This window comes from Lepisosteus oculatus, chromosome 22 (genome assembly GCF_040954835.1).
Source record: "Lepisosteus oculatus isolate fLepOcu1 chromosome 22, fLepOcu1.hap2, whole genome shotgun sequence".
NCBI classification, from domain to species: domain Eukaryota; kingdom Metazoa; phylum Chordata; class Actinopteri; order Semionotiformes; family Lepisosteidae; genus Lepisosteus; species Lepisosteus oculatus.
This window is the reverse complement of record NC_090717.1, coordinates 9,243,131-9,267,735: the sequence shown is the minus strand read 5'-3', so window position 1 is coordinate 9,267,735 and position 24,605 is coordinate 9,243,131. Positions and strand designations below refer to the sequence as shown.

Here is a 24,605-nt window from a genome sequence, read left to right as displayed (position 1 = left end):
GACTTATTATTTCACTGGAAGCAAACCAGAAATAAAAACAAAATTCAGATTTTACTTAGTCTATTTTGTCCCATAGATATGTCATTTTGTATGAAAACTGTAGCAAGAACTTGGACATTCAGAAGGTTTTTTGATAAAGTTTTGCATGAGAGATTAATTAACAAATGTAAATTTGTAGACGTGCATGATAGTGTGGAAAATGATAAGAGGTTTTACCTCAGAATCAAGTTATTAGCCCAGGATATTGGGGGGATAGAATAGGTATCAGCCTTATAGATACAGTAGCTGGTCTTCCTAATTTGCAACAGTGATCTTGACTCATTGTCAGAAAAACTCAAATTTAAAGTTAATAGGTGGAAATGCAAAAACAGTATCAGCTGAACAAGCAATAGGAAAGACTTACAGCATGCAGATGTGGGTAGACACTGGGAAGTGACACTTAGGGTTAAATGCAAGGTATTACATCCAGGTAGCAAAGACATGACACTTGCCTGTAACATTTCTTCTGTCATTAATATCCTCATATTTCATAAATGAACTTAGACCTGTCTTAGTCAATGGTACAGAGTGCAGCTTGAAGTTCATCAATGTTAGAAATCACCCTGTAATATTTTTCTACCTGCTAAAACGCAGTAAAAGTTCTCCAGAGATAGACCGCAAAATTAAATGGCTGTGATGTGGCCAGTAGAACTGCTACTCTCCTCGAGGAGTATTTCATGTTGAAACTTGTGAAAAGTGAAATAATGACATTTCTGGAACAAATTTCCAACAGATATTTGAATGACCTGTGGAAGAGAGTGTTGGTGTGCGGAGAAACTGATACTGACTCATGGAGGCAGAACTAAAGTGCTGCATTGTGTTGGCAGCAGGAAAACAAAGCTCAGTTCTCTTCCCTGTGGGTTTAACTTGAGCAATTTAATGAGCTGATAAAAGGACAAAATATAGGAAGCTGTTACTTGGGATAGCCTTGGAGAGTATTATACTAGTTCCATCTCTGCTGCTGATCCACTGCACTCTAGCCTCATTAAAACTTTCTGTTCGATCCATGCTTCACAAAGAATTTTTCTTTGTTCCTCTCCAATATAGGCACTTGATTATATAATAGAGGACCATGCTTGAGCTAAGAGCTATAACTGGTACCTCATCTTATGGAAGAAAGCTTATCTTTGCATTGCGCTGTTACTGGATAGATGGATACAATCTTGTGTTAAATCAGTGTGATCACTGTTCATGTCAGTGATGAGCCAGTGTGCCGACTCCTCCTTCATTGTCCTCCTCTGAATCAGTTCTGCTATTCCGTCTTTCAATTTTTCTGCCTTTTTAAAATCTGAAGAAGGAAACAAAACTTTTTTCAAATGTGCTCTGTGTGAAGCAGAAAATAAAACTGTTACGTTATGCACATGCCTTTTTTTGAAGGAAAATTTGAAACAAATTGGATTGTGTAATAGAAAAATTTGAGATGATTACCCACTGTCCTTAACTTTTACCACCCTGTCAAGAGCTGATTAAAAGTGTAAATTTGTCTGAATTGTTTTTTTTTATGAAAATGCTGTGGCACAAAATTACTTATCCATTTGCTTTTATCCAGAGTATTTTGCATAAACAGTAGCAGCTTGCAAAACATAGAGCCACATTTCTTAGAAGAAGTTTAACTGGAGACATCTACATGAACACTAAGTGAATAGTTGAATGCACTGACTTAATCTGGGAACATAAGTTGTATTTTTTTATGCAGAAATTGAAATAGATTGGGGGAAAAGATCAACACAGTAGCCTGGATGCATCCTCAAAGACTGTTCTGCTTGACCTTCCTTCTCAGCTATCTGACAGGATGACTTTGAAAACAAAACCTTGCCTGTTTTAAAGCTCTCGGGGCAAATAATTCATTCCCACAACCCCTCCCTTTTTTCACTCTTTGAAACTTTATTGGGAACCAGATAGAACTGCATTTTCTTTCATTTCTGTAAAAAATGGGTTCTTTGGTTTTTTTTAACAACATTAATGGCTTTTATTTAACCCCCCAAATCAAAAAAAGCTACTTGAATCTACAGTTAGTTCTTGTCGTGACAGCCTTTGGGTTAAACAAGTGATTTACAGCAGACTCACTGGCCAGCCCATCTGGGACTTTAACAAAAGCGCTTTTTTTAACTGTGAAGTGAATAAAAGTCTCTTTTTTGCTGCATTTCCCTAGGCTTTTTAAAAATCAACCAATCTATTCTTTTTATTAGTATTTGCATTTTTTTAAAAAAAGAGACATGTTTAATAGTTGTTGAATTGGAACAATGCTGTTCTTTCTGTACTGAGCCAATTCCACGTTGAGCCAAAGTTTTTGCAGTAAGAAACATTTTTAGTGCTTAGAACATGAAGAAACCTGATCTGAACACCAGTAGGTTAAAAGTGCCCAGAGGAAGAGAAACATACTCTGCAAAGTCATACAGTGGTGACATAAATGGACATGTCTTATAAAACACTTGAGGTTCCCTTTCGGTACAATACAGCAGAAGGTTTTGCCAGGTAGTCCCAAAATTGAATTTATTACCAGGAGCTGAAATGACCTTGAACAAAGTATACCAATATTTCATTGAAAGCAGAAGTTAAAAATGATTTTTTTAAATGGAAAGCTGGGCCCAGTACTCAGGACTATAGTTGAGTCTTGTTTTAGGGCTGAAAAGAAAAAAGGACCTCTAAAAAGCTTTTTTTGGGCAGTTCAGTAAAATCAGAGGCAATGTAAAGCAATTATATTTTATTTGAGACAAGCTGGACTTCTCTGAATGGGACTGTAGTTTCACAGACTGTGGGAAGGCTTCTAATTTGCTAATTATTTTGCTTCCAGCGTTTGCAGAAACCTTAGTGAAGTCATGGCATAGCAATAATTAAATGTACAGTACCTGTTTAAATAAATAATTTTATTTATTTTTGGCATCTCTGATTCTTAAGAAACTTTGTTCCCTGCTGTAGCCCTTGCACACGCACGGAACCAATGAAGAAAAGTATGAGCCATCCACCTCTTAAGATACTCGGCACAAGAAACTCAATCACATTCAGGTTGTGACACAGCTTGGATTCAAACCTGCAATCAATAAGGCCTCTGCTTTGAAATTGCTTTTCTTATCAAGCTCCATATTTATATTTATGTATTGATGAAATGCAATTTTATTTCTATTTGCCCACAAAGTGGAAGAATAACTCAAGACATTGTTTTTGAAAAGAATCTCGTCTTGGCAGTTTTATTTTCACTATCCTTGCTCGAACATTGTTCATTCTCATCATTTTCCTTTTTAGAGAAATGTTCTTATTTTCATTCCAACGAGCTGCTTTGTATTGTTTCAGGGCTATTTAAGATGAGATTCACAGCATGGTGGATTTTATTGTCTTCTGCCCAAATCAAAACCACATTTTCTTCCCGTAAAGCAAACGCTGTGGAATTTCCTGTATGATTATTTTCATTTACTTTGACTACATTTTTTTTTCCTGTGGAACTCACTGCTGTGGGGCATATCATTTGAACACTCTCATGTTCTCATAGCTGTTTTCCAAGGTGTTGTTTTCTCCAGTTGTAGAACCCAGTAAGAGTAGGGTAAGATTAAAGAGATATCTAATTTGTCTGGCAGTTTGTCGTCTTTGTTATCTAACTTCAACTGTACAAAGTTTTTCTGCTTTAAAATCCACTTGAAGAACACTTTGGGATATCTGTATTTTAAAGGCATCTCCTGATATATCTTCTTTTAGAGAAGGAGGAATTAAACTGAACAAAACGCACCATTAAACTGCAGAGATCCCTTATGTCAACTAGCAGTTTTATAGTGAGCAGTCTGAGGGTGGATAAGGGCATAATGTAGCTTGAAGGACTCAGTCCTGCTGTTTTGGTTCCCACTGGTGGGATTTCTCTATTTGTTAAACTACATAAAGCCATTCAGTCGGTTTTTAGAGCCTTTTATAATTGGCAGTCATAGTTTCCTGAATATAACTTGAGTGAAAATCTACAGTAGAAAACTTGGCATATTTGCCTGTTGCAGCATCACTATTTTGGCTGTTTCCGGGAAGGTTGACACATCTAATTTTATGACTCCTGTATGCTACCTCTTCTTAAACGCCATTTTGATGACTAAACAATTTTCTTCCCTTAAATACTCAATCTGTATAAGGCTCACTGCTTGGTTTTTAAATGTCCCTGAGTGATCACAAACCCAGCTGGTTTGAACTGCCCAGCAAGAGGTCCCATATTTCAGCTGATTTACGGTATTGCTTTGCAGTACAGAAAGGTATGATGTGAAAAGATTAATAAGCTGAGCAGTTTTTCTTCAGAGGGGGTTGAAGCAGTGTAGGGAATTTGTATTGCTTACAAAATTTACCCTCAGTGTAAAAACCCCAAGTATTCTTCAGACAGATAAACATATTTCTGTTTACCGGAGATTTTTAATTTATGTCTTGTCATTCAAAATACTTGGCTGTAATAGGTTTTCTATCACTCTTGGAAAAGATTTAATTGGAGTTACTTTTTAATTTTTTTTCACCTACTGTATTTTTTTTCCTTTCACATGCAGTGATCCCCAACACAAGCTCCAGACCACCCCACTATGCCTTTTTGCTGTGGAATCTCAAGTTCTGTTAGGAGTGTGACAGTCTTATCTTACACTATGACACTCGTTATTCTTGGTTTCTTAACTCTTATGTTCTTTGTGCATCATTCCCAGGGGTAGGTCTTTTCTGCTGTAACTTTTCCAGACTGATCTTCTTATGGTAGAAGTTGGAATTTTGTGGTTATTCATGCAGCAAGGGGAAAATGCACTCACATTGTGGGACTGCTGTTTTCGACCAGTTATACCTGATGTACTTCTTGACAGGTTTAGATTTTGCCATTTACAGTAGGACACAGCCCTCTCTTCTTGTCTCCCTCAACAAAGAGAGCACTGAAGACTTTCTCCTTCCTCTTTCAAAATGTTCACAGTGAGTGTTTGCATTACTTTGTGTTAAAGGTGTGTTCAGTGTAGTATGCCAATCAAACAGTCCTGGATCAAGTTAAACTGTGTTTTAACTGACTTTTAGGGTCATCAACACACATTTTGTTAGTATATCAGTTTTACCCTGTTCACGTGAAATGTTTTGATATCTGTGTTCCAACACTTACTGTATTTAAGGTATTCTCTAATAACCATGTGATAGTTTGTACCCCTGCTGAGTTCCAGTAATATGCTTTGTGTCCAGAAAAAAAGTAATTTCAGACAGTTGTGTGCATGGCACAGTACTGTACAAGGTATATACTGTTGCTAGAGCAGCACACATCTACAGCACCTGTGCAGTGTGTGATGTTCCCAGCTCTGCTACATTTATTTCTCTTTATCACAGCAGTAGAGTCCCAGAGCCATTCCTGTCTGGCAAATGCTGATAAATGATTCTGTAGTGCAAGCTTCACAATCATATGCTTGGTCAGTGCAGACTCCTGTAAAAGGCAGAAGAATAGGATAACTGAAATGGTAGTTTTCTGCTGGTAATTAATAAGGCTGCATTTCCAGTTGTGTATCTATAGTAGAATCTGAGCTTTCTGTTTGCACTGCAGTCTTCCTACACTGAAGATGTTGCTTAATATAATTGGTAGAGTGAAATAAATAAAACCAATGTGTGATCAGTAAAGCATGAAACCATGATAGTAAATATGTTCTTCTGCATTTCTAGCTCTTTTAAAATTTGTTGCATTTATAAAATATCATAAATGATTTGGTGATAAGAAGTTTAGAGCAGGCAAATGAAAATCTCTTAAGCATAATCAAATGATATAAAACTATATTAAATGATAGATTTGATCAATTATTTATAGGCTGACAGTGTGGTGCAGTAGTTGGCATTGCTACCTCACAGCCCTGGGGCCCAGGGTTCAGTTCCAGACCCGGGGTGCTCTCTGTGTGCTTGCCAGGACAGACTCCGCCTCCATCCCCCCTCCCCACAACACTGTATTGGGTAAAACGTTTAGAAAAGGGATGGATAAAGCATTTATATATTAGTATACTTCATCTTTCAATAATAATCTTTTGTTGTGTAGTGGGGCTGCTGGTATAAAATGGCTGCTGTACAACATCCAGATGGGTTCAGTACTTCAGTTGCAGTGGATAAACTGGGTCCTTTTCTATATGTTATGCATATTCTCTGAAATGAAAGAGCCGTGTACGATTAAGGAATTATTATTATGAATAACAGAATGCAGTTCATTCATTAGGGCCAGTTTATGCTAGATTAGTGATAATTCAGTGAGTGTTAATGCATTATGAATTATAAGGTAAGTGCTGGGGATTTGCAACTCCTGATTTAAAGTGTAACAAATAATTCTTGATTCTCTTTTAATTGTTTTTCTTAGGCTTCTTACAAGTGAATTAAGCTTCAATAATTAGCCATACGGTATGCAGTATTTCTGTAGTCCCAGGGCTTAAATGAGTTCTTGCAAAGCTAGTGTTTAATAAAGGACCTGAGAATCCACATAGTTAATCATATTACTCATCGAAAACAATCTCATTAAATATAATGTTTATTCTGCAGTCAGTTCACTTTAACTATAAAACTGATTTTGAAATCAACTATGACAGTAGTCCATCCCTATGGAGATAGTAAGTAGTTTGCTCTTGAATATATTTGATGTCATCAGTTGTATTATTCATCAGACCATTAAATGCATATCTCTTATGTGGTTTGGAATGGCTTGAAAGAAAATAGTCACTTGTTAAAAAAAGAAAAATATCACTGCATAATGTCTGTATTATGACCATATATGATTGTTGATCAACTTAAATCATTATATAAGAAACGAAATTAAGTCTGTGACATAGTTATGAAAACTCTTATTATTACTACAAAAAATGAAGACAGAAGCCACTTAACTAAGATATTAATCAATTCTGTTAAACTGGGGTTGTTAATATTACATTTGTGTAATTCTATGTAGAAACCCATATGCAATTATCCAACAAAATTTGGTGGATTAAGTGCTTGTATTAATAGATTGTAACACCAAATAAGAACTTGCATTAAAAATAGTGTCTCCAGTACAACTGTATCTTTAAATAGGGGTGATAGAATTAGTGTAGTATCACAGCAGTTTGTATTAGGAACACAATTCTTTCTGATTTAGATCAGTGATGTCAAAGGACCAAATCATATTCTAGTGTCATTAGTAGTCATCTTTGCAAATGGTATCAATATAGGAGGTTTAGAAAACACTTTACAAGTTACGATTAAATTCAGAAAGACAAAATTCAAGAAGTGGGCAAATACCTGACAGATTGTATTTCATCTAGACAACTCTGGAGTGTTACATGCAGATAGCACAAACATAACTAGGAATGCAAGGTGGGAAATGCAGAGATTGAAGAAGCTCCTCATAAAAAATAAACTCTTTATGACTTTATTGAACCAGTTAAGTGGTCTTAATCAGGCACTAAGTGAATGGTGCCTCTAAAAACTATCGCTCATTCTTGACATTATGGAGAAACAATTAAGAATGTGTACAAAATGTTAAGATTTAAAGTAAAAATATTGAGATCTTATGCTTAAGCTGTATAATGCACTAGTAAAACCTCTTTTATGATCCTGCATGCAATATTGATCATCCCATTGCAAAACCATGCTGCTGCTCTGGAATCAGTACAGAGAAGAGTAACCACTCTGCATTCTTGGCCTTAAAGGAATGTCCTACTTTGACACAGTGAATCTTTTCAGTCTTCTGAAATCTTTTCAATGGACTTCTTCAGAAACAACAGCAAAACGTGAACCAAAATGCAGAAGTGGAACCTAAGGTGATGTACATTTAAAACTTGTAGCAGGAGTCGCTGCTTTGCAGTGAGCCTGCAGCTACTATTGGCCAAATCTCCCCCTGGCCTTTACCAATCATGGCCTCCAAATAATCCCTATCTATGAATTGGCTTCATCACTCTGCTCTCCTCCTCACTGATGTGTGGTGAGTGTACTGGCGCACTATCATCCAGGTGGTGCTGACCATTTGTGATAATGGAGGGGAGACCCCATTATCTGTAAAGCACTTTCAGTGGAGTGTCCAGAAAAGCAATATAGAAGTGTTAGGAGTTATTATTATTATTATTATTATTATTATTATTATTATTATTATTATTATTATTATTATAGTGATATGTGAATAAACTGTGGCACGTCAGTGAAATTGCTGTTATGTTTTAAGTCAATCCAATTCAATTTTAATACTTTAACCATCCAACCATGGTGGCAATTTAAGAAATCCTACCAAAAATAAGACAATATATACTGGTGTCTTCCAAGAAGCAGCTGAATGTGATCTTATTCAGTACTAAGATTATGTGGATACTGTATTAGAAACCAAACAACCCAATGGTTCCACCTGATAAAATTGTGTTCTGTAAGCTGCTGTGAACTTTTCCATGCTATACAGATTGTAAATACGAACGCAGTGTAGGGAAACTGGCCTCCTTGATTGCGCTCTCTACTTATACTTTGGTCCTTTCTCATATTACTCTTTTCACTGGGCACTTGCCTGGAAGAATACTGACTGCAAATGAAGATGCTGATTACAGTCATTAATACTTTTCAGTGATTCAAGTGATATGAGAGTGTTATTGTGCTTAGTATCTACTCTACTGACGTTCAACCAGAAGCTGATTAAAATCCATATATTAAGCAAAATCCATCGTGAAGAATGGGAGAGTATTTTGTTTGAAGGCGGTGTTCTAGGAAGATGAAAGCGGAGGTCGGCGAGCTCAATGATGAAAGCCGGGGAGCATTATGAACCCTGTGAGAAAAGTAAGATAGGATTACATAAAGTTCTGAAGTTTTAGCCATTGCACGGTAAATGAGGCATCCAATGTGGATATGCTGTGCTACACTGAGCGCCTGTCATTTGACATGATCCCCTCTCCTTTCAGTGAGCTACCTGCGGCCTTGTTGGACCTGGTGAGGCTGCCCCTGCCTTTGAACAATAAAAATCATTAACACACAAGATAGGGCTGCTTCAGTTCATCCAGGCAGACAGACATAACAAGCCTTGTCTCTCAGTTCGCCCTCGCTGGCACCCTTGCTGGATTGCCAGTGACATGTAATTGTACAAAGAGCCTTTACAGGTGACAAGTGGCACTTGCTCTGTCTGGGTTTGCATTCTCCTCTCTATCACTGGGGCTCTTGGAGCCTGAGAAGACAGTCAGCTGGGTCCTCACTCTCCAGGCTGGGGGGGATAACAGAGAGAATATCAAGCAGATAGCCAGCTGCCCGCAGATCAGTGTGGCTCTGCAGTCTAATGTTGACAAAGGCTGCCATTTAAAAATAAAAAAAGAACACTTTTTCTATACCCACTGTACCTGTGGAAGTGCCGGTGCGTACTGATCACTGTTGTAGCCCGCTGGTTTCAGAACACTCTAGCAGTAAATCTGCAATCGTGCATTTAAAATGTATGCTTTCACAGTTCCGAATCCATTTTTGTTTAGGCTATATCCATCTCTCCTCCTGCCTTACTAGGACTTGACAATGCCCCTTTGCCTTGCAGGTGGTGAGCTCAGATGGTTATGTGTCTGCCAGTTTAACTGGCCTGGATCCAGGAGTGGATCAAAGTATCAGTTTTTGGTGTGATTGTGGTGGATCATGTTTAGTCAAGGGTGGCACAGTGGTACAATGGTTAGTATTGCTGCCTTGCTGTGTGGGGCCCTGGGTTCCATTCTGGACCTGGGGTGCTATCTGTGTGGAGTTTGTACGCTCTCCCCTTGTTTGCCTGGGTTTCTTTTGTGTGCTCTGGTTTTCCCTACACAATTCAAAGACCTACTGGTGGGCTAATTGGCTTCTGAAAAAACTGGCCTTGGTGTGAGTGTTTGTGTGTGCCCCGTGATGGAGTGGCGTCCCACCCAGGATGTGTCCTGCCTTGCATCCACTGCTTTCTGGGATAGGCTCTGGGTCCCCTGCGACCCTATGTTGGAAGAAGCTGTTAGAAAATGGATGGATGGATGTTTAGCCTAGACCCTCATTTCAGACAGGTCCATCAACTAACTTCCAGAAGACAGACTGTAGTCCTCCTGTTCATTGGCACACACAAACCGCTCTACTGTGATTCAGTGGGCTGCAGGTAGGATATGGTCTGTTGTTGTGAGGCTAGAGGTGAATTCTAGAACAAGAAACCTGGTTTATGGGACTTTACCTATTCCCCTCCTAATCTGAGGTCATGAACTTTGAAACTTGACTGCAAGGATGGGATCATTGGCACATGCTGTTGAAACAAAGTTTCTCCATGGCGTCCTGGGACAGAGTGAGGCATTCAATGATCCAGGATGGCCTAGGAGTTCAGTCACTACTCCCTGTGATTGAGAGGAATCCGCTCAAGCAGTTCAGACACATGTTAGGATTCCCCTCTGGAGGTTCTCTTTGGAGCTCTTCTGGGCCCAGTTCATGGGCAGGAGAGCTCATGGCTGTACACCCTGGTATCCAGGTAGGATTTCCTGGTGGACCTGGGAAAACCTTGGCCCCCAGGATGAGCTGATATGAGTTGCTGAGGGAAGTTATGGTCTGATCCAGTTTAGCCAACATGTTGCCTCCATGACCCTCACCAGAATAAAATGGATTCTAAACAAAGATAGGGGGTGGATTGTTTAGGGAAGGATTAAATAACATTTAAAATTAAAATTAAATATTTTGTCCCAGATGGGAAAAACACTGAATTCAGACAAAGAGACTAATCAAAACATAAAAAAATGTTTTTTTCCATTTAGACTGTAAAGCATATCTCATTTGCTTTGCCTCAATTGAAAAACCTGCTTAATTTGATTGTAATATTAATTGTTCATCTTATACTGGAATTGATTTACATTCCTGACATCCCTTGAAATAATGTAATTATAATTATTTGAATGAACCAACTTATTGGTCCAGTTTTACCTACTGAGAAATAAGTAAGGGATTCAGGGTGATATATATAAATAAAATCAGAGATAGTTGATTAGATCTAATTATAGATCTAGATTAGAGTTTGTCTTAAGTTAATAATTCAGACTTAATGTTATTGCAATATGATAAGTGACTGAATATTAACTTTAAAAAATATTATTTATTTTTTAAAACAATGTATTTATGTTAAAAACAAGATAAAATGACCAAACATAATTACTATAATGATGCATTAAACACTACTAATTGTTTCCCAAAAATATTTCCCTTTTTCTTAACACTAAAACTGGCTTTAGTTCTTTGACTTCACTCCCATGTTTCTATTTTAATTAGAAGATACAGTAGGCACTGTGATTTATAATTGTGTCCTCACTGCTGGATGTCTTTCAATGGAGTGAGACCAAGTACTACTGTAAATGAAACAGGGTACACAAATGATATTGAAAATCTCTCCAACTGGCTGTTAGTATAAAATTAACAATTTGCCTTATAGGTCTGCCATAAATCTCTTACAAATAAATCTTAAACTAATGTATTTTCAAATGCAGCGAATGTGCATTATGCAGATAAGTTCCTGTTTTGTAGCAGCACTTAAGTAGGAGATACTGTACAAGTAATGATAAGACTGTGTCATTGCCCTACTCCATGTGGAAATAAAAGTTACATTCAGATTGAATTGACAAGTTGAAAAGTTGATTCTCTCAGCAGAGACGTGAACTCCAAATCAAACTAGTGGCAGCTTGGTCCTAAATAACCTCTTTTGAATGTTTGAAGTAAAAAATAATTGATAAATAATTAACCTGCAAAAGAATTGATAATGGATAAAAATATATTGAAATGAATATGTGAATAGGACAACTGTTCTAAAAGTTCAAGCAATTATTCTTATTCATTGTTCTAAAGAAACTGATGTGCGTTTTAAAATGTACTTTTATACTGTGCAGGAGTATGACAGTTTTTTGGATGCTTTTAGTTTTCAGAATGCGTTCTTGTTATGACTTTTATTTCTTAGGTCTAAAGCTACATTGTGTGATAATCAGCATGCTATTTACCAGTATGGGTGTCAGTTTGTCCGATGCTGATTGTCAATAAGCAGTTTCATTGGCCTTTTGTCTGAATTCCCTCCTCTTTTTCATCTGTACCTGATGGGCTGAGTTTTTGAAGGTTATAAACTTCAAACCAATTCCCTTATTCTGATGTAGACTGTAATTTGCATAGAAATCGGTGGGCTGTTTGTAAGATGAAATTAAATAGTACGCTCTGAATGTAAGCATATGTACAGTACAGTTAATATGTGATATGATCCATTTGGAGATGTGCTGTTATGAGCTGTAGTATAAAAAAAAGAAGAACTCATCATCAAGTGATGAAAGGCTTATTGCTAATGTCCATAAAAACATTTGGAGCGCCTCATCCATCTTCCTGTACTTTAAATGTTTCTTCCACCCATTTTTTTAAAGAGAAAAATAATTGAACTTATTGATCTTTGCAAGATATATGTGCCTGCCGTTGCATAACAAAAGAAGAATGGAGAACTGCAACTTGCTGTGGTGTGACCTGAATAACAAATAAAACCAAATTACTTACTGAACAGCGTGCGTACCACTATAGTTAGTCACCTACAATGCATAGTGACACTCCTTTCTTGTACTCAGTCTCATGAAATAGTTGCATTTACATATTCGCAATGTATGTGTGTCTCTGTGTGTGTATTTCTGTCAGTCTGTGCCATTATATAGTACTGCATTGTGGTGATTCTAGAGCTGCTGAAACTACCTAATATTTTTCAAAATATCTTGGAAAGGCTTCTCAGAAAATGAGTCAGATAAGGGGGACCAATTTCCTATTCTTTTCAGTCATACCACCCATTACCATTGCATTGCCTTTTTATTAATCCATTTAAATGTAAAGAAAATTCAGCAGATGTGCAGCAGTGTAAAAGCATTCTTCATTCTTGTCAGGGGCTTTGAAGGCTGTTATTGGTACAATATGATCTTTTGTTTGACTTACAGCATTGCTTTGCAATATGAGGCTCACTGACATGCTTCTTGCATTGTTTGGGCTTGAGTTTTCATCTCACTAGCTTGTTTTGAGTGTTCTTGATCAAGTCTCCAACATATTTGTCCTGGACTAAATAATTCTGCTTTGTTTTATGCATTGTTTTTTGTGAATATGAAAGGAACATGAAATTATCACATCACATAAAAGTTATAGTGTTAATATGAGAAAAAGGTAGCTAATTCGATGAAGGCCTCATAAACCTGTCCAAATACAGCATTTTGATCTTTCAGTACATGGATTTGTCTGGTTGTCTGCTCGTCATAATAGATACATGAAAAGTTAGTATGCTTTTTCAGAGTTGGTTGAATTGTTTTAGAAAATGTAAATGTTAGTAAGCACTGTTTTGTCACCACATCTCATCTCATTACTGTTGCCATCAAACTTACACATTATCGTTATCAGTTTGTTTCATTGAGAGCCTTTGTCAGATGAATTTGAGGCAGGGTGTTTGTAAATGGGCAGTACAGTGACTTGGTGGGCACATTGTTGTCTGACTGACCAATGGATTTGGTTCCATCTTGGGGTGGCTTTTCTGGGAGTTGCATGTTCACCGCAAAGCCACATGGGTTTTCACCATGTGCTGTGGAATTCGCCTACCTCCTAAATAGATGGTAGGGTTATTGGAGTCTCGGAATAGTCGATGTGAGTATATAACTGCGATGCTGTGACACCCTGGCCAGGATTTAAACCCCATGCCTCTGGTTTAGTGCATTCCTTATCAGGAATAAGGATGGATAATGGATCTAATAATATAGCAATGGATTGATTTTTGAAGTGTTTGGACTCCTGGATAGCTCGGTATACTGTACAGTAGAGCCAAATCATGCTTAGTGTCACTTAGAAATTTAAGTTGCCTTTGTTTTTATCACGGTATCTTTTCAGCACGTTTACGAATCAGTATCTTCAGAAGGATGTACAGTAATTGCTCAAATTCAACTTCTTTGCATTTTCCACTTTTTTCACGTTGGCAACACGAAGTTTAACAGACAGTCTTCCTCACATATTCCTGAGTAATACTGATGTGGAAAATACAGGGTTCTAAATCTAACCAGCTTGGATTTTAAGAATAAAAGATGGTAATAAAAGTGTATTTTTCATTGAGATATAGTTGTCTTATTGTAATGTCAGCTGCAGTAACCTTTTATGTTTACTGATGCCAGTTAAGTGGATGTTTGCTCAGCAAATTGGACTGAACATATCAGAGATTTGAAAAGCTTCCAGCATGTTATATTCCTGGCTTTGTGACTGTATTTTAATATGGTCTATGTATTTTCCAATTTTTAATTGGAAGTGTTTCCTTTAAACAAATTTTAATTTTTTCTTTTCATCACCCATGTTTCCTGTAACTGTGATTATAATGTGCCTAATACATGTCTCGCTAATTCTTTTTTGTTTCCGTTGAACTATTTCTATTTCCAGCTTGAATAAAGTTTTCGAAACTAAGCAAAAGCAGTGAAGCTTTCCCAAACATATCCAATTGATAATTTATCCTTAAATCTATTTAGGGAACCTGGCAACAATGTGCAAATTGCATTACCCTAGTCCTGTCCAGCGATTTATAGACTGTGGTGTCAAATCTGAACTCTGAACAGGTGTCTGTAGTCATTCGGTGACCACTTCTCCTACACTCTTTGCTTACTGTAGCTGTTAACCTTGTGCTGCTAAAGAATCTTCTTACCAACTGGTTTTCATGTGTTTCTTAGGAAAACATCCCACATTAAGCATACTGTATGTAGGCTTTCCCCATAGTTTGGACAGAATCATAAGGATTGGTGCATTTCTTGATCTTCAGAATTAATAGCATCTCCTACACAGTGAGGTACAAAGTGCAACATTTGATATTTCACATCTTCTGCCACAAGACAACATATGTCAGTACTGCTTGGTTTTTTTATGAGCCCACCCAAAAAATAAATATTTTCAGTAAAACCTGAACAGATACCTGAACAGATAAACTAGTCTTTTGTGAGTGCTTGGTTTTTATTTCTTGGTCCAGGAATGACAAAATCATGTTAACATGTCTATGTACATGTTTATTATACGACCTAATGATGTGTGTAAATTCCAGAAGAAAAAAGCCAGAGTCTAATTGCCTTGTGATTAAAATAAATTGCGCTACAACAGCATGTTCCTCTGCGTTTCGGAGAGAGATAAGAATTGCGCAGTCAGGTGCATCAGCCCCACCAGGGGAAAGAACGGGTTGTTTCGTTTACTGATTGTTTAGTCTTGTGTTCCTCAGCATGGTCTGTCATGATTTCCACTTATTGCACTGAAAAAATCAATGCCTTTTTTTCCACCTGGCCCTTGTACTGTACATGTCATCGGCAGCAAGCCGGAATATTTTATTTAGTATTAATTTGGCTAAATGCAAGAGAGTGCAAGTCTTTAATTTCAGTCGGCATTTTTTTTCTTTTATTGTTTTTTTTTCAGCACCAAAATACAAGAAGATCTCAGATGAAACCAGGTGGCATGGTGGTGCATTGTTTAGCATTGCTTCCCTGTAGTACTGAGGCTCTGGGTTCAGTTCTGGATCTGGGGAGCTGTCTATCTGTGTGGAGTTTGTTCGTCCCCCCTGTGTTCACATGGGTTAACTCCTGGTTTCTTAGCCCCATCCAAATACATGCTGGTAGGTCAATTGGCTTCAGGAAAATTGGCCCTGGTGTGAGTCCATGTCTGTGTTTGTCCGTGTGTGCCCTGTGACGGATTGGCGTCCTGTCCTGACTGTGTCCTGCCTTGTGTCTGTTGCTTGATGGGATAAACTCCAGCTCCCCCTTGGACAAACACAGTTAGAAAATGGACGGATGAAACGAAATCTCTTTCTGTGCCGCACTCCCCTCCAGGTGTCTACTTAAGGACCCCTAAACACTGGTAAACCAGCTGCAGTGTTGTAACTCCAAGCCTCCTCTGTCTCCCCCCTGGCCCTGTGTTTTTTTAATGATTGAAAGTTTCAAATAAATCATATGAGGACAGTCCAGGATCCAGTGTTGCCATGAGAGGGAATGTAGAGGCTCAACGCGCAGCCTTTTGGCAGCAGTAGTACCAGCTGAGCAGATTCTAGGAAGAGTACAGAGTGATGGATGAATAAAGAAACTTGTTCATTGGACATATCCAGAGGTGGTTATTCCTTGAATATGTTACAAAGTACCCTCAGTACTCCCTGACACGACACAAAGGACTAGAAATTCCAATACTCTGTAAAATAGGCTTTTGGGATGCAGAATTTGTATTATCCCAAATATTATCCCATAAAATAACCTCTTCCATACCACTGAAGTCCTTTTTTCAATAATAACTGCTGCTTAGGGCTTGTAGAAATTAGGATGGTACCAATAAATCAGAGATTGAAATCTATGAGGCAAAACCACACTTTTTTCAAAAGGACACCGTGATGTAGGTCATTAATTTTGAGACTTTCAGTCCGTTCTCAGTCTAAGGGGTGAGTGAGGCCAATCAGAACTCAGAAAATCCAGAGAAGCAAAATCATTTTTATAATGGAGACACGATTCAGAAGAGAATTGAGAATACAAGTAAAATCTGTCATTTAAAAATGCTATTAGAATTATTTTACCATGCTGGCATGCAAAGAAAAGTAAATCACAGTACCAAGCTATCTCTCTGCTGCAGAATCTAATGACAGTAATGCAGATTAGGACCAATTATTTTTATCGTGTGCCTTTATAAAGCACTGAAATTCTTGAAAATTGCAAGACAGAAGAATTGGGAGATATTATCTATAGATAAACATATATCATCTGCTTAGATAAATATTACAGTTTGAGCGAGGGTTTTCCAAAGACAAGGCAGGCAACAAAGATGAAAGTGAGCTTTTCTGAGGAGTGACTCTAGAAATGGCAAATTAGGAAGAACATGTGTTGGATGTTAGCGTCCTTGCAGAAGGCATACCAAGCTGATCAAACCCCTTTTTTGCATCAATTGAGAAGAGATAGCAAACGTTATGAGAGGCCAGAGCCTTTTAATATAGTCTGTCTGATCATAGTGAATTAAATTGGTCACATAGACCTGCAGTCGGTGTAAATTCACCAAGCATACAGCCTGTGTCTGAATGAATTGGTGAGACAATGCTGATAGCTGGCACAAACTGCAGGATCTTTATTTATTTCTTATAATAATAAAAACAACAGTGATATTAATGTTGCTCAAAACAGAACCCTCCTCAATGGCTCTGCATGTGAAGTTAAGGAAAAGAGAACCTAATTGGTGCCAAAAAGTCCGATATAATTCAGGAGAGATGGTACAAATGCCAGGAGACTTTCCCTTTTCATGTCCTGAATAGTTCTAACAGGAATATACTGTAGTCACCTTCAGCACAGCTGCCTAGTAAAACCTAGTACACTATTCCAGACCAAATTGTATGTCTGTTCATTATTGCAGAGTTGCAGTGGTGGGGTCCACTGCCATTAAAGTAGTATAGTGTATATACTGTATAAATTATATATTTGATATAGATACATTTATACATATCTAGATATGCCTAGTCTATATAAGAATTATTTGGAGGTCACATCCATCGTGTCAGTTGTTCGGTGATCTGTTTCCTACAGTGAGTGGCCATCTTTGCCAATGCAGGAGAATCAGATTCTTTAATTTTCTTTGTTGCTGTAGAAGAGGTGAGGAAAAAGTCCAATTTGCTGTGGGTCCCCACCATCTCAGATAGATTCCAAGGTGAAAATCTCCCCAAAACATCTCTGGGGGGGATGAGGGAAACAAGAAGGCAAAGGTGTCTACGACAGGAGCTGTGTGTCCAGACTCCCATCCTCATATAATGACATGCCAATTGTTCTTCAGTATTGCTTTTGACTGACCTATTAAAGAGGAACTGTGTGGGCTGGCAAGGTGCAGTAGTTATTAGCTTTCTGCTGGGTTAAGAATAATGAAGTTGCTGTGAAACACCAAAGATGCTGAATGGAAACGGTACAAACCCAGGCTTGTCCTTGCATTAAGACTGGGCCTTATTTGTCATAAGTGTATGCTTTGCCACTCATTCACTGCCTCCATAAGGCGAAAGGTAAAATGGAGAAACTGAAAGGTAAATCAATGACTGAGGTGCAAAATGTCACAGTTTTGGTTTACAGATTGGAGGACCTACTTCCATCTCGCGTCTGAAAGTTCTTGAATAGTGAGACATAGTTAGGACACTCCAGATCTGCGTGATTATAAACTATTGTGGATGTTTTTGACATTGACCTTACAATGGCTCTGGTTTGACTTTTTCTGTAGTGATCTAGAGCAGTTCATCCCCCATGACGAGGGACCGTTTAGTTCATTACACCAGCTGTGTCTCTGTAACTTGCATTGTCCATGCATTTACAGTTGATTTCCTTTTTGTGTTTGCGCCACAGACCTTCTTTTCCAGTTTCCATAAATACAATGTGTCATTTTCTCATGTTTCTAGAACACAGTACCTACTCTGTGATTGTGTGTTCTGTACACTTCATTTGTGGCATTTTACTGGGCTTGTTGCTGCAATTTATTTATATAATTCCACAGAAGAATCAGAAATTAACCTCCCATCTAGAGGACCACTGGTGGGATAAATAGTTATTTTAAAGATTGCTACTTTCTTCAGTCTGCTCCTGCTCAGGAAGAGAGAAAGAAGTGCAGCATTCCAAATCATGGTGTACGGGACCAGGGACCAGCAATAGTACAGTGACAAACTCCGGTGGATGGTTGGCATTAGTAGATATTTATTATAATCAGTAGAATTGCTTACTGGGCTTTTCTTCGCAATAGATGACAAGGATAGACAGGATGGTATTTAAAGTTTTTTGTGAGCGCTGCCTTTTATAATACCTATATATATCAAGTTCTGTATCACATAGACATTCACAATATAGAAATCATTATACTATAGTAGCTATAGAAATATACCATAGAAACTCTATAGAAAAGCATTCGTATAGCAGACATTTTCTGAAAGATTTTTTTTTTTAAACAGCTATTGGCCATTATTAGTTTTACTTTATGTAGTAGAAGGCTTAGGTCTGTAGTATATCTTAATAGGCCCTTTCAGGAAAAAAAAATCCATTTGGGAAAAACCAGAGTGTTTTATTGCAGCTTGCCAAGCAACAACATGTTATGCAGTGTGAAGTACAGTAAAATGAAGCCCCTAATTATAAGAAATATAACAAATATGGAGCTTTGGACTTGAATATAATTTGAATATGAATAATATAAAATGTGTATCTCTCCCATTTATTACATTTAAATTCATACAGATTGATAAGTCTTATCAAAGTTTAACCTTTTTATCGTAACCTGTAAGCAGAACAAAACATGAATAGTTTACATGCCATTTCAGCAGCATATTAGAACAAAAAAAAATAGCGGACAATTAATAGAAATTCTTAGCAGATACATTTAAAGTACTTTAAAACGGCTATTTTAAATGTTTTTCTTGTTTCTGACTAATTTGGAGTAAGTAGTGTTTTAAGGCCGGGTTATTGAAATATGTGATAGGAGTGCCAAGCTAGGGTTAGGGTTTGGACAACACCTAGAGATTTTGTGACGCATTTTCTGAGATTAGGGGAGTATTTGAAATGCAGGAAAAGTCTTGGTGTGTTGTTTCCTCAACATCTAAAATTGGACCAAATTTGCGTATTGGGCCAGTGAACACTGCATGCCTATCAAAATTGTCAAAAATCAAAAGTTTGAAAACACACTTTCTACATGGAAATGTCTCTCCTTTTTTTACGTGTAAATCCATACAAATTGATACAACTTGTCAAGCTTTAATGGTAAATGTAATCCTAACCTGTAAACAACACAAAACATGATTTTTTGATAAGCCATTACAACAGCATTTTACAACGAAAAAAAGAAAGAGTGGAAAATTAATAGAACTTCCTAGAAGTGTTTAACATGGTGATGCTCTTGAATACATTCTATTAGAATTAGAAGTTGTTCTGCTAAATTGCTTAACCAGTCATGTCTAGAAGACCGGGATACTTGTTTTTTACTTGGAATATTCCACTATTCTCCTGATTTCACCTTCCCAGATTAAGATTGCCAGCCACTAGTCAGTTCACCATTGCTGCCCCTGTGCCAGTGAGGCAGAGACGAGGTCTGTGCATGCTCTCCTCTGAGCTGTCAGCCAGTTTCCTCACTGTCAGCCCCACTGCATCCGCAGGAAGAGTGATGACAACGCTGCAGGATGGACAGGAAGTGGTCCGTCGGAGGGAGTGCTTAGATACAATATTTACTGTTGTCACCCTGTCAGTTCTTCAATAGTTTGAAAAGTGGCTATGTGCGATCATTGGGTCAATGAGTTACTAACTACCAAATCCTTTCTATGGGCTGAATGTCCTCCTCTTGTTAGTAGCTGTTCTTATATTCTTATAACGTTCTTTCATGATTTGTCCTCTAAAACTAATTGAGAGTTTCAATTGCGGTTGGTCAGTGATTTACATGGTGCAGTAGGTCACACTGAGTAACAGTATCTTGGTTACAGGTTTAAAACTGTGCTCTGAACAATGGCCTTTATGAATTAAACCGTTAAGAGCACCCTAATTGCTTTAAGTTCTAACAGTACCTTACATTATACTTGATTGCACCTCTGTATTTAAGCTTACACAAGCTTTTTAAGCATGAATTCCAGTGGCCATATTTTTTCACTAGTACTATTTCCTTTCACACTGAATAAATTATCCTTATTAATTAAGCAATTTTGAGAAGCTTCAGCTGAAAGAAGGTACTCATTTGCAATCAATACAATTAAATCAGTGGATAAACTTTTCCAATTAGAGCGCTGTCAAACACTGCAGGAGGGTATCTAGATTTTCTTTATCATTGTTACAGTGTTTTGCCTGTGGTTGTATGGCTGATTTCACAAGTATCTCTCTCCTGAGAGGTGAGGAGACACACAGAGGACAGGCTTTGTTCTCATGTCTGAATGACAGCCTGACATCAGCAGACATAAATCACTGCCTCTCAGCACTGCCATATGGCCATGACATGACATCAATGTTCCTATACCAACCACATGACACAAAACATTCACTGTACTATAGCATTGTAAAAGAAGAAGTGATTCAATTCCTTGGAATCATTTAAGCTTGGGTTCCATTGTATTGAGCTGTCTTGATGTACAGTATGCTCTGCACAAGTTTAGGTTCTGCCTTAATAGTTTTATAGTAATGGGAGCTAGGTACTGTATCATACACATTCCATTGGGAACTATAGGAAGACTTAGAACACTAATTATGAGTAATTGAATTAGGTGCTAATATCTCATCTAAATTCTCAGTAGCATATATAAAATGTAAATGGTTCTCTTTTTTAAGAAATACATGTTTCCTGTCCAAAATCTGTTTTTGCCAAATTAACTCCAGCAGAAAATGGTATGTGCTCAGGTTCTTTTCCTTAGGCTGTGTTTGAAGGGACAACTGTCTCCTTTTTGTATTTTAAATGCTTTTTAAAAATGCTTTTTTTACATATATTTGTGTACTGTAATATATTCTCTGTTTTCTGTTAAGAGTGGGTTAATTTTGACAATCCTGCATCACATTAGTATTAGATTTGACAATATTTATTTACTTACATCTGACTCAAGCAACCATTGCTGTTTATTTCTGGACAACATAACCTGTTGGTCAGGTACTAGACCAAAATTACAGTAACAAATTCTCATGTTCTGTACTCACTTTCCTCATTACTTGTAGACTTCTTTGTTGTTTTATTCACAATGATAGTCTTTATTTCCTTGAATTTAAGAATACAATTCCCGCGCTTTCTGACCGAGCTCTTATTTTTCACTTCTCTTCCAGTGGCAGACAGCCGTGGGGTACTGGAGGGAATCCAGAGGTTTTCCTCCACCCCCACATACCTCCCTGTCAACTATCAGATCCTCAATGCAGAGTCTGCCTTCTTCCTCAAGGAAGCCAATCAGGATATCATGAGGAACTCCAGCCTGCAGTCACGCACAGAGCCCCTCTTCATTTACCAAGCGAGGAGGATGCCCTCCATCAATGCCAGCTATGGACCTCTGTCAGTGGAGCAGCCCGTCTCTCTGGAACTCCTGCAGAGTCCCAGTGCTTTTGTTGCTTCATCAATGTTCACCTTTAACTGGAAGGTTCAGACCTACATCATCAACGACAAGATTTATTTCAGCAAGCCCAAAGTGCAGGTCTTGTTTTACATAGCAGGCCGAGACTGGGATGACTACAGCACTATAGACAAGCTGCCCTGCGTGAAGATGTTTGCCTTCCGAGAGACTCAAGAAGTCCGTGGCACGTGCAGACTCAAGGGGGAGCTGGGACTGTGCGTGGCCGAGCTGCAGCCCCTTGTGAGTTGGTTCAACCCGCCCAGTGTAGTTCCTGGCCGCCAAAAGGCCTCGGATCAATCAGAAGGGGCACCCGTGGAGCTCTACTACGTCATACAGTCCTCTGAGAGTGGTCCGTGTGGCATTGAGGATTCGAGGAAAGGGAACTCCATCCGGTCGGAGCAGGACGGTCTGTTTGGCTCCTCCACCACCTCCCCGATGCGGAGGATCGGCAGTGTCCGACTGCACCAGACGCCTCAGGCCCCGCCTCTGTCGGAGCTGCGGCTGGATAGTAACTTCATGGTTCTGGTGCCTTCCAAGCCCGTCAAGCAGAGAGATACCTTTTCTGCTTTCCTGACAGCCGCCAGTGCTTCTCCTGTGGAGATGTTTACTCTGAGGTAGGGATCACCCGGCTTTCTGACCCTTGCCTGGGTGACAGGGAAAAAGAGCACAAGGTGCGGAGGAGTGGTATCCCACTGAGAACCAGGATTTTTTTTAAAAACATTTTTAACATGCAACTAAAATTTCAACAGCAGTTGGTTTTCACTTTATTTCTTATTCGAGGTGAAGCAGAGTCCTAACACTTTAAGTCTGAAAAGTGACGGATACATTTCCAAATATAAGACTATGAAAGTCTGTTCAATCCAAAATAACACAGCAATTTTAAACAACTTCTTGAAGTTTATCCTTTAAATTGGGATAGGAAACTGAATGACAGAGTAGATTAAAAATCTATTTTGAAATGCAACACTACAAGCCTTCTTAACAGGTGTCCTCATTCCTCCTGTATGAAATATAAAAAGATCACTTTTATGTAGACTTCTCCACAAGAATATTTTATAATTCATATTGCCTACCATTTTCTCTCAGTTGTGGTAATATGTGTATAGCTATTTCTACTATATTTTCTAGTAAATGTTAAATTGTGCATCAGAATTTCCTAACAATTTATTGATTGCAGTTTGGTTAACTGAGTTAGAGTGAATCTGCAAAGGAATGATACTGAAGAAACTTTGGTTTTCATAATAATAATGTAATGTTTCTTTATTAGCCCTATACAATTTCTTGCATTAGGAATTCGTCTTTTCGCATACCCCAGCTTTTCTCCATGGAGACACAGACACAGACAGGGAGAGAAGCTTGGGGTCAGAGCGCAGGGTCAGCCATTGTACAGCGCCCCTGGAGCAGTTAGGGTTAAGGGCCTTGCTCAGGAGCCCAACGGAGTAGGATTCCTCTGCCAGCCACAGGATTTGAACCGGCAACCTTCCAGTCACAGGCACAGATCCTTAGCCACAGAGCCACCGCTCCACAACACCTCTCTGACTGTGCAACTCAAGACTCAAATGACTTTATTTAAGGGAAATCATCTGATTCACTGAGTTTTAGGTCATAATTAGAATGTGCAGATGAAACTAAGTGATTTAGATAATTAACATGCAATGCAAATGGGGATGTAATTAATTAAAATGCATTTCCATTAGCTTAATGACTACAAGCCTGATCTTAATCACAGTGGGTGAAAACATTTATAAGCCATAAGAGATGCTATGACAAAGGGTCATGCTAATTCATCAACCTGAGCAAATGTAAATGAGCTTTGATAATTGTCTTCTGCCTGTAGTTCATCTAACTCTTAATGTCTTAAGATTTCAGATTCTCTAAGCAAGACCTGCAGTGTTTTGTATTTTGGGGCATGAAACTTTGGGAGAGCTTTTTTCCTGTTGTTACACAGTACTTTAGGTATGTCCATTGCATGGTTACTTTAGTAATTTAAGTAGGATAAACCTTTTTCAAATGTACTCATAAACTATCCTTGAACATTTAAGATGTCATACTATATTCCAGAGCTTGTTAATATGTCCTCCTGCAAATTGAATAGGGCTTGTGGGATGTAAGTCCACAACTCGGGCTCTATTGGTTGCGTTTTCTAGTGACTCAGACTTAGACCTTGCGTGACATGTCAGAAGATGATTTTCCATTTTGTTTTGCATAAAGATTTAGTCTATATTTGTCACTCTGCTCAATATGCAACAATAAACCGTGATTGGATAAATTGTAGACAGGTTCTTTACTATTGTCTGCTTATTCTTTGTGCACTTGCCTTCTGTTAGTTAGCAATGTCCATTAATGTGGTAAATTCGTATCGCATGACTACTTTCAAACATATACAATAAGTAAGAAATAATGATTGAAAATATAACAATAATGCAGACTACTCCCATTACTCCAGTTTTCTGAAATATCCAGATTTATAAAGTATAAAAGGAAACGAGGCTGTGAAAAATGTCTATATATCTATATTTTGATGATTTGGTGTTGCAGGTCACAGCTGGCTGGGCTGTTTTAGCTGAGTCCTCTAGGGGAAGGAGTG

General features: G+C 38.2%; 1 protein-coding gene across 1 annotated transcript in view; it reads left to right on the top strand.

The window, feature by feature from the left end:
* si:dkeyp-14d3.1 (transmembrane protein 132C) overlaps positions 1–24,605 on the top strand; it is a 168,999-nt gene that overhangs the window by 27,987 nt on the left and 116,407 nt on the right. The window contains exon 2 of the mRNA XM_069182184.1: positions 21,741–22,632. Within this exon, the coding sequence (XP_069038285.1) occupies positions 21,741–22,632 (892 nt within the window). The remainder of the gene's footprint in view (positions 1–21,740; positions 22,633–24,605) is intronic.